General features: G+C 39.3%; 2 protein-coding genes across 8 annotated transcripts in view; both read left to right on the top strand.

The window, feature by feature from the left end:
• Positions 1 to 398: 398 nt before the first annotated feature.
• LOC111656693 (uncharacterized) lies at positions 399 to 3328 on the top strand (the record flags this gene model as incomplete). Its single annotated transcript, XM_087174566.1, has 7 exons — positions 399 to 671; positions 956 to 1195; positions 1378 to 1467; positions 1745 to 1822; positions 2251 to 2502; positions 2657 to 2755; positions 2969 to 3328. Coding segments are annotated over 7 exons (1185 nt in total), but the record flags the coding sequence as incomplete, so codon positions are not given.
• A 4004-nt stretch (positions 3329 to 7332) lies between these two features.
• mlip (muscular LMNA-interacting protein) overlaps positions 7333 to 13904 on the top strand; it is a 28957-nt gene continuing 22385 nt past the window's right edge. For 2 of the 7 annotated variants that reach the window (XM_087174573.1, XM_087174572.1), the window contains exons 1-2: positions 8805 to 8964; positions 12917 to 13042. In XM_087174573.1, coding sequence (XP_087030699.1) covers positions 8929 to 8964; positions 12917 to 13042 — 162 coding nt within the window. In that variant the 5' untranslated portion in view covers positions 8805 to 8928. Of the gene's footprint in view, positions 7523 to 8804; positions 8965 to 12916; positions 13043 to 13904 lie in introns of those variants that run through there. The other 5 variants (XM_023408489.2, XM_023408488.2, XM_087174575.1 and 2 more) reach the window with 5 other exon arrangements.

Raw genomic sequence — 13904 nt, 5'->3', positions numbered from 1 at the left:
AAGCATGTCATCCCTCTCTTTCTTTGGCTGGAAGACAAAATTATTCAAAAGGCAAGAGAAAGAGAGGAAAACAAATTAAACTTGGGAGATCGAGCTTCCCTCTTGGCTGCTTTTTAGTTCCTTGAAAACAATTATTCCAGTGAGAAAGGACTACAATTACGCTCTGCAGTAATGATCCCTGGTGCAGAAAGTAAGCACGCGTTATGAATAGTCAAGTAGGAATTTATTAGTGTGTTAACTGATTATCAACTGCTCTACTGGCAAGCATGATATCCCTCCCAGGATCAGCTTAGAGGAAACACGTTGCTCCCTCTTTCTTCATCCTCTCTCGTCAGTGGCCAATTCACGTTTGCATTCAAGGGGATGATTTCACAATACTCACTCACCACTAATCCGTCAGTGTCACTAGTCATTTCCTTCAAGGTCTTACTTTGAAATTAAATTTTCAGCAACAGGTGGTGTCCTCTGACTATCTCCAGGAGTCTAGAAATCCTCATACTAACCCGTCCCCCAGGACCAGTAGCCAAAACTGGGCCACCCCAGGCCTCAGCTGGGTGGCAAACAAAGAGTGTCTGCAGGGGGGACCTCAACTGTTCCCAGCCAGCGACAGTGTGTGTGGTCACTGCTCCGGCGCAGACAAGGACGCAGAGGAAATTAAGCAACCTGAGGAGGTCAGGTTTCTCAATGTAGCCATTTCATATTGTTTATCTTGATTTCTCTTGATATAGGGAAACTCATTTTTATTGGCACCTCCACTGTAGCTAGTCCTCAAGTGTTGGTGCAGGTTTCCACTTATTCCCGATTTGTTATTGTATATTATGTACCAAAGTATGGTCTGAATGTTTCTGTCTTTCCTTTTGCTAATGTACTGCGAGTAATTTCAAAGTTAAATATAAAGCTGCACTGGTGTATCTTGCAGGCAACACAGTAAAAGCTTCCACTCGTTTCTTATCAGGACGCTACAGGCCAGCTGTCTGAGAGCGATGCCTTACCACGGCGGTTTCTCCCTCAGAGAGGTGAAACCCGAGAGGGCAGGACATTTCAGCATCACAGAGCTCTTAATGCTGGATCCGGTCTCCAAGGAGACCCTGTCCACAACATAAAGGTCTCCTCCATCACAGGGCATCTGAAATCTTCTTCGGTGACAGAGAAGACCCCTCCTCAGGAATCATTCATCTCCCAAGTGCCATTAAGAGTAACTGCATACTGTATCTTTCATAAATGTCAAATTATTTCTGGGGGGTCGCACTAGACACTGCAGGAAAGCCTGTTCATTGAGGCAAATTGTTGCTAATTTTACTTTTGTTTTGCTCCAGTCAGATCTCAGCTGCATATAAATTCTAGCCTTTTATTTGTAATGAAACAATTTCCTCTCAGTTGCAGATCAAAGTGTCTGGCCAGAGGGGTAGTCTGGGAATCAGCATTGCCGGTGGGAAGGGCTCTCTGCCTTACAAAGACCATGATGAGGTGAGTGCTGGTGCAGAGGAGCCGGCATTACTCAATCTCTTGCAACATACTTGTTCGTTTGAACGAGGATAATGAAAAGCAGCGGTCTTGATCCTCTGATGGTCTCCTTGGTTTTTCTTGATTAAACTCCTACAAGTGCACGTTCATCTTCAAGAAAATGTAGCATAAATATACATATAAATATATATATATATATATATATATATATATATACATATATATATATATACATACAATATGATGTATATGTATATAATATATATTCATTCCCTTTCAGGGCATTTTTATTTCCAGAGTAACAAAAGGGGGGCCATCAGAAAAGGCAGGGATCCATGTTGGAGACAGATTGCTGGAGGTAGGAGGGGAATCATTTTTCTGATGTTTGTCATCTCTTTTCATGATTTCTTATTCACTGGCTGTAAAATCTATAAAGCCGACGTGTGAAATATTGTTGTCTGATTGGAAATCTCATACATACACTTTATATTGGCTGTTGGAATATCATTGTAAAGCTCGACTTCTTCCTGCTGTTGTTCCTTTTATGACCAATTGGGGGCATCATAAGACCAGCAAGACACCCGAGGCTCAGAGATAGAAAATAGCAAATAAAAATTGAAAATCAATCTCTAGACTCACACATTGATAGGTTAAAATTGATTAGTGCCTGTAGTGGCAATAGATAGATATTCCATTATCAGAGACCCTATGCTATGTGTATGTGTTTGTGACTCAATTCCTCACATCTGACTCGTGCCCTTACTAACGTGTCCATGTTCAATCCAGGTCAACAGCCTCGACATGCAGGGAGCGACCCACCACGAGGCGGTCAGTGCCCTCAGGAATGCCGGGAGCTGTATCAAGATGAAGGTACTCCGAGAGAGGCTGCTACCTCGAGAGGTGTGTGACCTGCGTGAGCTTCAGGATCCTCAGGATGTGACTGGACTGCAGCTCTGCAGCAAACAGCCCAAGACGGAGAGCGCGGAGGACTGTTTGTCCAAGAAGATTGAGGCGGTTGTCTGCAACGGCAACAGCATTGTGGGTGGTTTAAGCAAGTCGCAGCACAATCAGAATACACTTTCACCATTGTTTTTACAATGTGCCTCAAGCCATTTGTGGATTATGCCTTCAAAAAAAACATATACTTTCCCTCATTCTTAAACTCTTCCTTCGTGTCTTTCTGTTGTTGCAGTCTGATCTGGAGAGTGACCTGAATAGGACCTCATCTAAACTTGAGGCGGAGGCGTTAATGAAAAATGATTTGCTTCAAGTTGGCAAGCACACAATGACAGTAAGCAGGTTTCTCATCCCTTAAAAGGATAAAGCGCCCATTATATTATCTCACAATGAAATCACCTCATTTTAGCCTTTTTCCAAATTCTAATAATTGTATCACATAATTTTTTTCTGAGATTTCACATCACTACTGCTTATACATATCAAATGATGACCTGCTTATTTTCCTTTTCCAATCCTGTTGCCTTCTCTGGCAATCATCTGACAGATCCCGCGGATCATCCTCACTCATCCCTCTACCTCAGATGAAGATGTGGAGCTCCTGACACAGAGCCCCGGCAGGGATATGCTACACGACTTTGACATTCCTAACAGACGCGCACACACTGACTGTTTTGACAGCGCTTTCTATCCACCCTGACTACAGTGGAGATTCATGAAGGACACAGACTGTTATTACCCAGATATTTTGTTTTTTTTTTAGATACTGACGCATTTTCAGTGATGACACTGTGGAGGATTAATTGAAAGCTTACTGTTGGAATGTGTTTTTTACTGTCAAGCTTTTTGTCTATCAGATTCAACTGCTGCTAATAGTATTTGGTGATATTAAAGTCATTTGCAAGAATGGGGCAACTTAACGACTTTATTTTTACTACTAAAACCTACAGAGTTTTGCCTGTGTAACTACACTGAACAGTAAAGCGTGAGCAGACCGTTCTCTAATGTCCAAATGAAATAGGCTACATGACATAACGTTACATACAGTCAATTAAACAATGAATTCTGCTGGCTACCTCTACTTCACATCACTGTACTGTAAGCCATGGCTGTGCTGGTAAATAGCGTCTCTGCCTATGACAATGTGAGGCCCTTGAACTTTTTATAGTCCGTACTGAGATAAAATGCCACATGGCTGAAGTGAGTGCACCGCAGGGAGTCCGAGTCCTGCAGAGTTCAGAGACAGACGGAACTCTGCTTCGCGTCTTTCACACCTGCTGTATTTACACTCATGAGATTATGCACTGTGCAGAAATGTTTCTTAAAAAAAAGAAGAAGAAGAAAAAAAAACACTGGAAGAATTTATAATCTTGCATCCAAAGCCTAGAATGTACAAAGTATAGATGTTAATACCTGCCTTGTATTATTTCACAGCTTTTATATTCTCAAAAGAGTTAACTGTTCAGTGTTCACTTCCTGAATAAAGTGCAAATATATTATTCCAAGGGGCTTTATTTTTCTTTGAGTGACAGGACAGACAAATCCATATTGATGTTGCACACTGGCTATGTGCAGAGGATGAACACAATGACATTCACTCCTGCATGGTATACTGCAATTCAGTACAAAAGAGTCCTGCAAAAACACTAACTTGAATGAACAGTGTGTCAGAAAGGTGTCAGTGTAACAGGTATTTGAGGTTGTAATTTCCTCTGGGGACACAACTTGTTGAAAAGCACATCTTGTGTGCGAGATTCAATTCAGAGTCAATTACTGGCAGGTCAGGCTCCTATCGTGAGGTATGAGTCTGTCTCAAGAGGTGTTCATGTGAAGTCAGTGGGAGTACCACCTGAGGAGCATGAGCATAAATTTGGATGACTCAATCCACTGTAGTGATTTTAAGTCTTGCAAATAATGTCATAAAAGTTTTGTCAGAAAGGTTGCTTCATGGTTGAGACTGACAAAATCTACCTTAAATCGACTTTGTTACAGCATTGACAATTTAAATGTCTGGAAAAAGTGTGGAAAAACTTTGCTGGCTAACAAACTATAATTGAATGAGCGCTGGAAACAACCATTTTAGGGTGGGGGGGTGTAATGACACATGTCTTTTATTTTATCTTTTTATTTTATAAAGCACTTCTTCACTGTGATGCATCCAATGTCTTGAATTTAAATGTCAAAGAAAACTAAATAATTTATATGTTGTGATGAAAACATCTAAGAGTTGCTTTTTGAAGGAAAGAGCAAAGAGGGGAAAGAGTCAAGTCCTCCCCAAGAAAATAAAAAATCCTTTAACCATCTGTTCAAACTGCCAACTTCTCATCAACTCTCACCAGCCAATGGAGGTGGAACTAAGTTTTAATCTTTTAATGAAGGAAAATGCTGGGTCAACTCAGATCTGCATTATCCTCTTGGCAGATTTGATTGTGATAGAAAACAGATTAGTTTACTAAACACATGCAGACCAGAATTGGTAGGTAGCTATTGTTAGCGCAGCAATACTACTGGCAAATGTGAGGGGTAAGGGATTAATATTTTAGTGTGCCTGTGCCATTACATACAGTTGACATGGAGTTTTTCTAATGTTGTAAACGATTACCTAAATCAACTAAAGAATGCCACAGGAATGAGTCCTAAAACCTAGGCTAGGCTAATGATAGCCATTAGCATATCTGACAGAGTGAAATAAGGTTTCATTTTCACCCTCACTGGCACCAGCAAATATCAGGCTTCTGCTCTGACTACTAAGCATGAATCATTCAGCATTTCATCTTTCATACTCTTAGGTTAGCAGCAGGTGTTTTTTTTTTTTAATTGAGACTCAAGCTGCAGTTAGCTGTAGCTTCTTATTAAATATCATCTTTGCTGGTTATGTTCAAACTAGTAAAATTCTATTGTTCATCTACTACTGCGTTCATACTTTTATTCTTACAGTATATGTTAAATAAGATACACATGGATGATTGGCTACCAGAAACATAAATGTTTTTTCTCAGGGTATTGTCAAACAGGACCCTTTCAAAAACACTTCAGCCTGTCAATTAAATGGAAACTTCTGTTTCATTTACAGGACTCGAGTAACTACAGTTCAAACTGTGTGTGGACACCTTATTTGAGACTGATGGGAGCTCTCACATTGTTAATATTGGTAAGTAAAATTTATTTATAAGTAAAGTAAGAAAGTAAATGTTTCTCTGTATTGTATTGTGTTGTGCCCAAAATGGCCATCTTTGCTTGTAGAGGGTGGATAACTGACCCGACCCGACCCAACTACAAGCATTTCATGTTCTTCATAGGAAAGGAACTTCACAATATTTTCTTCCAAACCGTAAACCCTAAAGGGCACCGTGTTTCTTGTTCATTGAAAGAAAATCTAGATCTAACCAGTTTTGTTTCTCTGTGGCAGGTGTTTCTTTTAATATTTGACAAATATCTCGTTAAGTCGTGATAAATGCTGCACATTTGGACACATTATAATTAAAACTAGATTCATCAAAACAGTAGAGGGCCGACATTAGAGATGCATCTCTGCTGGTGTTCACTCATGGACTAACACAAGACTAAATTGAATGTTCCAGTATCAGAATTTCCTCGAGGCTAAAAGCTAATAATAAGTGTCAAATGTTAAATGCCAGAAAGCAGAGAAAATAAATGACTTTAATCTGGGGAAACAGGATTATATGACAACCATTTAGTGCTTTAGGGTTATAATTTAAGACTTGTTGCTATCAAGATGCTTAAGATTTGTTGCCCAAAAGCATTTACATATTAACATTTCGGGCACTTGTCAGGTGCTTTTTTATCCTGAACCACTCAGAATGAATTCAAAATTACAATATTCCTTACAGTATGCAACAGCAGATGTGAAATTAAGGGGAACATGCGCTTGTGTTGTCTTACTGTGATTGTCCCTGTGTGCGACTGCCACAGACGGACGGGGGGAGGGAGTCAGGGGGTGGAAATAGACAAGAACAGCTGTGACAGGAATGAAGAAAGTAGTGTACTTAAAGGATTAACATCCACTCCAGAGGTCTGCTTTCACTCACTGATAAAGCAACAGACAAGTCAATGCAGTGGCAAACGCGCAAATAAATGAATTTGTTACAAGCTGCCTGATAACTAATTACTGGGAACATGCTGAGATGATTTGGCCACATCAGTCTGCGGGCTGGCAAGGGTTTAGATCATCCGCAGGCTAAATGAACATCTTATGTTATTTATATCAAAAAATGTGCTGCATTGAAAAACACATAATCTATACTGTCTGAAAATTAGAATCTTTTCAAATATCTGCATTTTTTTATCCTGCCACGACACCTACATTGAGCTTTCAACATTCGAACAGTTACCTCTATTCAGTTAACTTACTTACTAAAGCTTCACCATAAAATACCAAAAAAAAGAAGAAACATTCATGAATATTTAAGATCATAATGAGTTAATTGTCACATCTGTAACCCTGGTGGAGAAAGACACAGATACTGTAGATCAAATTATTTTATTCTCCACTGCTCTTATTTTCCTTATTTCAGTGTCCGATCAATACAATCATCCACACCTCTCATTTTTGATCTGAGCTCGGTCAGACAAGAAAATTGGTTATGTATTCTGCATCATGCAACCATGTCATATTATGGTTGTATATATATATATATATATATATGAAGAACTCATGCTGGGGAGTAATTCACAATTGAAGTCATCCTTTGAGATATAAGATGTGAGAGATTATTTCAGAAAAAATTAAATAGAACAATTGAGGCTTTTTTTTTTCCCACCCGGGGACACAGAGCTGTGTTGCTTGTAGCTCCCAGTGTGAACATTGTTACTGGTGCCCAGCAGGCTGACTGCTGTCTGCAAGCTATTTGTGGCTATTATGTGTCTATAAAAGGAAATCTGCAGGGTGATACACACACCAAGAGTAATACTCTTTGAACTTCGGGAGACAGTGCTGAAGAGGGGGCATCTTGCTTTCCGTATCTGCCCTGATCAACATTTATCCTGAGAGAAGTTTTCCGAAGCCTGGACACATGCGACACGTCTGGATGGAGAGGCATTTGAAGCAGAAATGGACATTTTGAATAAGAGTCTGGGAAAGGTAAGAAGGTTTGGAAAAAGTAATTTTTCTTTTGAAAACATGTACCAAATGAAAAAGCTCTTGCTGGGTATTTGTTGAAAGGCTTAAGTAATATCACTGACCTGCATTCACTTTTCTATATGGTTTTATGTTCTGTTTTGAAATGAGGATTTAACTCAAAGCTAAATCCTGCCAGAAAATGAAACCAGTTAAAGAATTTGGTTTTAATCCATCAACACTATTAACCCCCCCATTGTGCCCTCTACAACCCGCTGCCACCTTCCAGGCTTACACACATAAACACATAGACACAGTCTGTGCAGCAACCTGATACTTATCCTGTTATTTCCTGTCACACTCGGATGAATAATGGCTACCAAAACTGCTCTCAGACGAATTTAAATGCACAGAAACAAACTACAGGTTATGAGAATTAATGTAAATGCATATTATTGTTAACAATTCATGAAAATTGCATGTAAATAAGTAAATGTTCACTTTTATGATATTTTTTTCCCCTTTTTACCACTGCACTGTAAGGTCATTTAGATAACCATCATGATCCATTATACATATCTTAATCACAGAAATTGTTGCCTTGAAAGTATGTGAGTAATTCTGAGATGTTAAACAACACACTAACAGTTAACCATAAGTGTGCTGCTATTGAAAATCATCATGCATTTTTTTTTTGTTGTTTTTGTCTTGCATTGAGACTTGTCTTCATAAGGTTTGTTTATAATCTGGAGAGATAACCCAATGTGCTCAGTAGCAGCTGGCAGTGGGCTATATTTGCCTGCCTTATCAACTCTGGAGGGAGGGGCTGTGTGTTTGTCTGTAATTAAACTCTTTACTAAGTGACACACCCAACCGTTTATGCTTTTACTGGGACACAACGTGAACTGCTCGTATATAGATTTTAACATCTGTGGAGCACAGCTTTACAGCAGTTATTGTGCTTTATTTCTGCACAGCTATGTGCTTCATCTCAAGACACTGAACTGAATAATTAATGTAAAACTTTTACAAAGTATACAGTTCTACTTAAAGCTGGATTTAGTCTTTTTTTTAATACAATGCAGCATTAATGAATACAAGGAGCTAAATTTGAATAATAATGACGCTTATTACAACCTTTATCACAAGGAACAGCATCCTTTGCATTCATTCAGTAGCATGTTTCCTTAAAGTATATTTGTCTGGTTGGTCAGTGTTTATGAGTGTCCGTTTTAAAGGGCCCCCACACAGGGTGGTCTGCTTCAGGAAATGATTTAGTGCTGCTTGTATTCGGTGTTTGGGACAGGTCTGACATGCCACAAGAAATAACTGAGTGAGAGCACGCAGACCGCGAGGCGATATGTAGCACACTGAACCAGTGGTGGTTGGAAATGTGATCTGTGAGGACGGCATGACCTCGGCAACACTCGATGCGATTTAACATTCAAGAGGGCTCCAATGGGCAAGTAGGAAACGCTCTTCTCTAACCTTTCACAGTATAAACTTACTCTGCTATGACTACAGAGGACAGGCAAACAGGGAGGTTACATAAGAACATAAATACATAAACAAGTTTATAAGCCGGCACGTGATTATTTTTAGCCAAGGCATTTGTTATGTTTCTTTATTTATAGCTGAGTACAGATGCTCTGGTACCTTTTGATATCTTGGCCCTTTAAAGTAAAAGTGAACCTTCTCACGGCTCAGAAAGTGGGTGTCATGTCACAACAAACATGGGTGGCATGTATTTAAGGAAAGTGATGGAAGGAGTACTCACATTCTTTACTATGAAAGATGCATTTCTTCTAAAGTAATACCGCAATTAAAAAAGAAAAAAAAATTCCCTTACAATGACAGGCCCTGCATTCAAAATGTGAAATAAAAACTATTCTATTATCAACTATTCTATTCTATTAACTGTTTTAACTATTCTATTACCTACTTTGTATTACCTGTATCTCATATTTTATAAACTCATTATATTAACCAGTAACTGTAGTGGTGAGGTAAATGTAGTGGAAAATGTTATAATATTAGTTTCATTCCACCAGTGTCTTAGAAACTAATTATTGCTGCATGAGTCATTTATATATTTACCTGTTTCTGGCCACAGAAATCTTAAGTCTAAAAACCCTGATGAATGTATAATATGATTGAATTCAGAAAGTACACGTTCACTTTGAATAAATGTGATCTTCTTGGTACAAAACAACAACATTATGGTCCTGGAGAGAGGTAACATCTGGAGCTAACTTTGACATTCAAAGCAAATAGTTTTGTTTTGACAGCGGATAAGACTTTTCCCTTGTGCTTGATTTTGAATGTCAGTATCCAGACATTTCTTTCTCCCTCCTTGTAATTCTTCCTCTGTGCTTCTCTAGTTTGTAATAGCTGGTAGAACACATGGGCCCGTTTAGGTCAGAGGCTTTTCTTTGCTATGAACGGCCTATCTCTATGTTCTCTATGTTCATGTTTATTGCCCTCTGAACTGATTTGAGATGCCTGTCCTATACACCAAGAATGAGAAGAACTACAGCCTTGCTTTATAGAATTTAAAATTGAGGTATTGCATAACTAACATGGATGTGCTGCTTTTTTTTCTCTTTACTTTTATGACCTGTGAGCCAGCCCCTCACTAGAATAGGTGCGCTTTATTTATTGTTCTACATTTCATTACACATTCATGAATCATTCTGTCAGATCTGGGACTACATCTGAACTTGTAGGTTAAATATGTCAAAAACACACAAATGTAATGCGTGCACTTCATTAACTCAGTGGTTTTACCTTTATACAGTATGTGACGTGTTATAATGACCCAGCACCCCAAAATATAAGAACACACAGCATTGTAAAGTAGCAGTGGTGTTCCACTTGTTGAGTTGCCATGCTTTTGAGCACACAGCAGATATAATCGGCCTCCCACATTCAAAATTGTAATGTGCTTAGTGCTAGTGCTTATTATGGACTGCCACATTCTGGTTTTCATCGAGTGCAGTCAAACCGTTCTTGTAAACCTGCATGTGATTATTTTACATGATGTATAATGTAAGAAATTATGTAAAAAAAAAAAAAGAAAAAAGAAAGTCTGAAATCATTTTAGCAAGAGCCACAATATGTCATTCAAATAATGAATACAACTTTTATGTTTTAAAATGAAGTTCTAGGAGAAACCTGATTTGTAAACATTGTGGTAATCTTTTTGTTTTGCAGCCGCTTCTCATCCCCTTCCTGTATTTAACCTGCCACATGTTTAATAAGATCTGAGCTGGCTGCTTGAACTTTTGTCGGCAGTGAAACTGAGATGAAAGGTGGATCACAACTTAATAATATGCTAATTCTTCAACTGTGTCTACATCAACATGCAGAGATTTTGTGTGATCTATTTTTAATAGAGTCTCAAGTATCTGCTACAATAACCTCCACTGATTAGTGAGGGAAATTTCAATGCCCTAACCCTCCAGTTTGCAGTTTGCAGATGACCTGACAACACCGTGTAGATGAAAAGTGTGATTAGTAAGCAGCGAAAGTGCTTTTGATGAGTGTGTGCTTTGATTGCTGCAGTAGAAATAAATAGGAAATGTTTCCACACAACCAGAATGTAAAAAAAAAGCCATTGAACCCAAACTGTGACACTATCTTAACAAATTGAAGCCTTTGCATTGCATCTATCTCATTTAACATATAGTGTGGCTCCGCTCACTTCTCCATGCTTATTGACATGCATTCTTTTTGCAATTTAATGTAAGCCTTGTATTTGGAAAGATATAGTTTTTTTTTAATGACTTCCTTCAAGATCATAATCACACAGAAATGTACTGTCTTACATATATGAAGGTGAAGCATTTACCCACCACAATTTGTGAATCTGCCTCCCCATACATTTACAGCATGGGTGGCCCCAGTGAGAATCGACCCATTATTGCTGATAGCGTGAAATGCTGTGATGGAGTCACCAGGTTAAACAGGCTCAGGAAAAAGCTGAGAGGATGCTCTAAGGTCACCTCTGCAAACAGTAACAAGGTTGGACCTGCTTCCCAGGGGTTGTTTTATGATGTCAACACTGATGTGGAGAAGTTTGACATAAGTCCTTTTTCTGCTGTTTCATCTTTTAGTAGTCATGCAAAAAAATGACATCCTGAGGCCAAGGTCTAGTCATCAGTTTTGGGTGTCAAGTGTTGCTGTATAGGTTAATGGATGCTTTAAAAACATTATTCTCCTATAGCAATGCCTTTCATGTATGTTACATGCCAGTGGAGCTTTCACTGTATTGTAATCACTCTGAAATTGATGTAAATATATCATAAACCAGCCATGAAGCAAGACGCCACTCTATAAAGGTGGAACCAGATGCAAACAGTGGGATAGGTGCGGTGTTTGATGACATTTTTGGGAAATGTGCATTTAACTTTTTTGGCGAGAGCATCTATCACACTGTATCTATCACATTTTCATGCACAAACAGTCTTTACTGAATCCATGGCGCTGCTGGGGCCAGTTTGTTACCCAAACCTGTGTCCACTGCACTGCTGGTCCAGCCAGTATTTGATACAGACGCAGGAGTGAGAGAGAGGAGTGGCTACTGCTGTCCTCTTGCTGTAATGTAATCTATTATGTGAGAAAATCATCTTGACCAATCATGATCGACAGCACTGCCACCAGCTCTGCAAGAGTACCTGTCACTTGCATTTAGTGTCACCTCAGGGGCTGTGCTGAAATTTAATTCCAATGAACTTGCTCCTGAATCAGGCAGATGGAAGTGGAAACAAAAATAAGTCACACGTTGTTATCCCTGACCCTGCAGTGGGAAAGGTCTTTGGATTTCAAAGCTGTCAAAGTTTCAGTCTGCAGAGCCTTTGTTCAAAACAAAGGAGCATCTTTGTCTTACTTACACAGAGTTTCAGTTACATAACTTAAGCGCTTGTTCACGAAAACTAACAGCGCAGCACATGTAAAAGACGTCAGGTGCCTGCAGCACACGCAGACCTGAGCTGATTTAATTGCAGCTCATTACTCCTCACTGAGTGAGGGTGTGTCAAGGCTTTGAGCTGCAGGGTGCTAAACTGCCTAATCTGCGAATGTGTGTGACGATGGATCATCAGTGTCGGGTTATAGTTACATAACCCTGAGTAGCAGAGAGAAATCAAATATTCTGAATATGAAATTCAGTGTTATTCAGATGTGAGAAGAAGACATTTTGAGAGTGACTGAAACAGAGATTATATGGAGAGCCCCACAGCTAGTGTTTTAACAGTCCTATTATATTTGACTCATCATTTACTATAAGTAATCTCCAGACACACTTGTTTTTACCAAGTGTCAGTAAAGTGTCAGTTTACCTTGAAGGGAAATGACTGGGAAATTGTTACGAAGCGCTTGTAACATTTGGACATATTGTTTCTCTTCTCTGTTTTACAGGTTTCAATAGGAGTGCCATCTAAGCCTTCTTTTTTCACATTTGTGCCAGTGGTGCACAAACTACCATTTCAAAGCATTATTAGTGAAGAGGAGACATCTGCAGCTCTCACAGGAACACCAAATAAGGTACAGCGGCAGCACACACCCTGAAGATTGAAAAGCGATTTCACTGCCAACTGGTTTTCATTGTTTGTAACATGATTACTGCTTTTTATAACAGGGCGTCTATCAAAATGCATGTGCTGACTTTATACTGTACATGTTGTTTACAGTAGGTAACTGACCTTTCTCTGTATTGCCATCTTGTAATGTCTCTGTGGGCTCGTAGTTTTATGTTGCGTTCCATTTGAACTGGGAGATTGGAATTTTTCTGACTCAGAAAGTTGGAACAACCAAACCAACCCCTGACCTCAAAATCCAATATGGCTGCTCTCGGAAGCTTTACGTTTGTTGATAGGCAAAGGCGCTGTTTATTAGCATTTCTGTCTTATTTGTGTCACACACAATACTGTCCAACCTTTATCTGTGGACATGTTGCTACAGTGTGTACTGCGTAATGAGTTGTTTTCAACTACAATTACTGACAATTATAACAACATGAAAGCAACAACAATTAACAAGCTTCTGACATGTTGCACTGGAACGTGGTCAACTCGAGTGTGATGTCATTCCTGAGGTCAATGGAATGCAGCATTACCTGACGTCGCTCTCTGGTTGAACTGGTTCCACTTTGTAACGCTTCATATTTCGGTTGAATGTTGAATGTTGACTCATCAGTATTGAAAATGAGCCGACTCTGCCCGTCTGACCACTCGCTAATCAAAATCTCAACCAGTGTATTCCCAAAATGTTGAAGATGAGCAGTTGAAATGCAGCCACACTGTCCCAGTTTAAGAGTGATGATGGCCTCAATATGAACGCTTTCCTTTTATATTTGATGTGACAGCTATGCCCTTCTGTTGCACACTCTCCATTTATTCTTAAAATG

The sequence above is a fragment of the Seriola lalandi genome, unplaced genomic scaffold, assembly GCF_002814215.2.
Source record: "Seriola lalandi dorsalis isolate HSWRI2012SDOR001 ecotype SW California unplaced genomic scaffold, Sedor1 jcf7180002054364, whole genome shotgun sequence".
Lineage (NCBI taxonomy): Eukaryota > Metazoa > Chordata > Actinopteri > Carangiformes > Carangidae > Seriola > Seriola lalandi.
The sequence above is the reverse complement of the archived record's forward strand: the minus strand, read 5'-3'. Positions and strand labels throughout refer to the sequence as shown.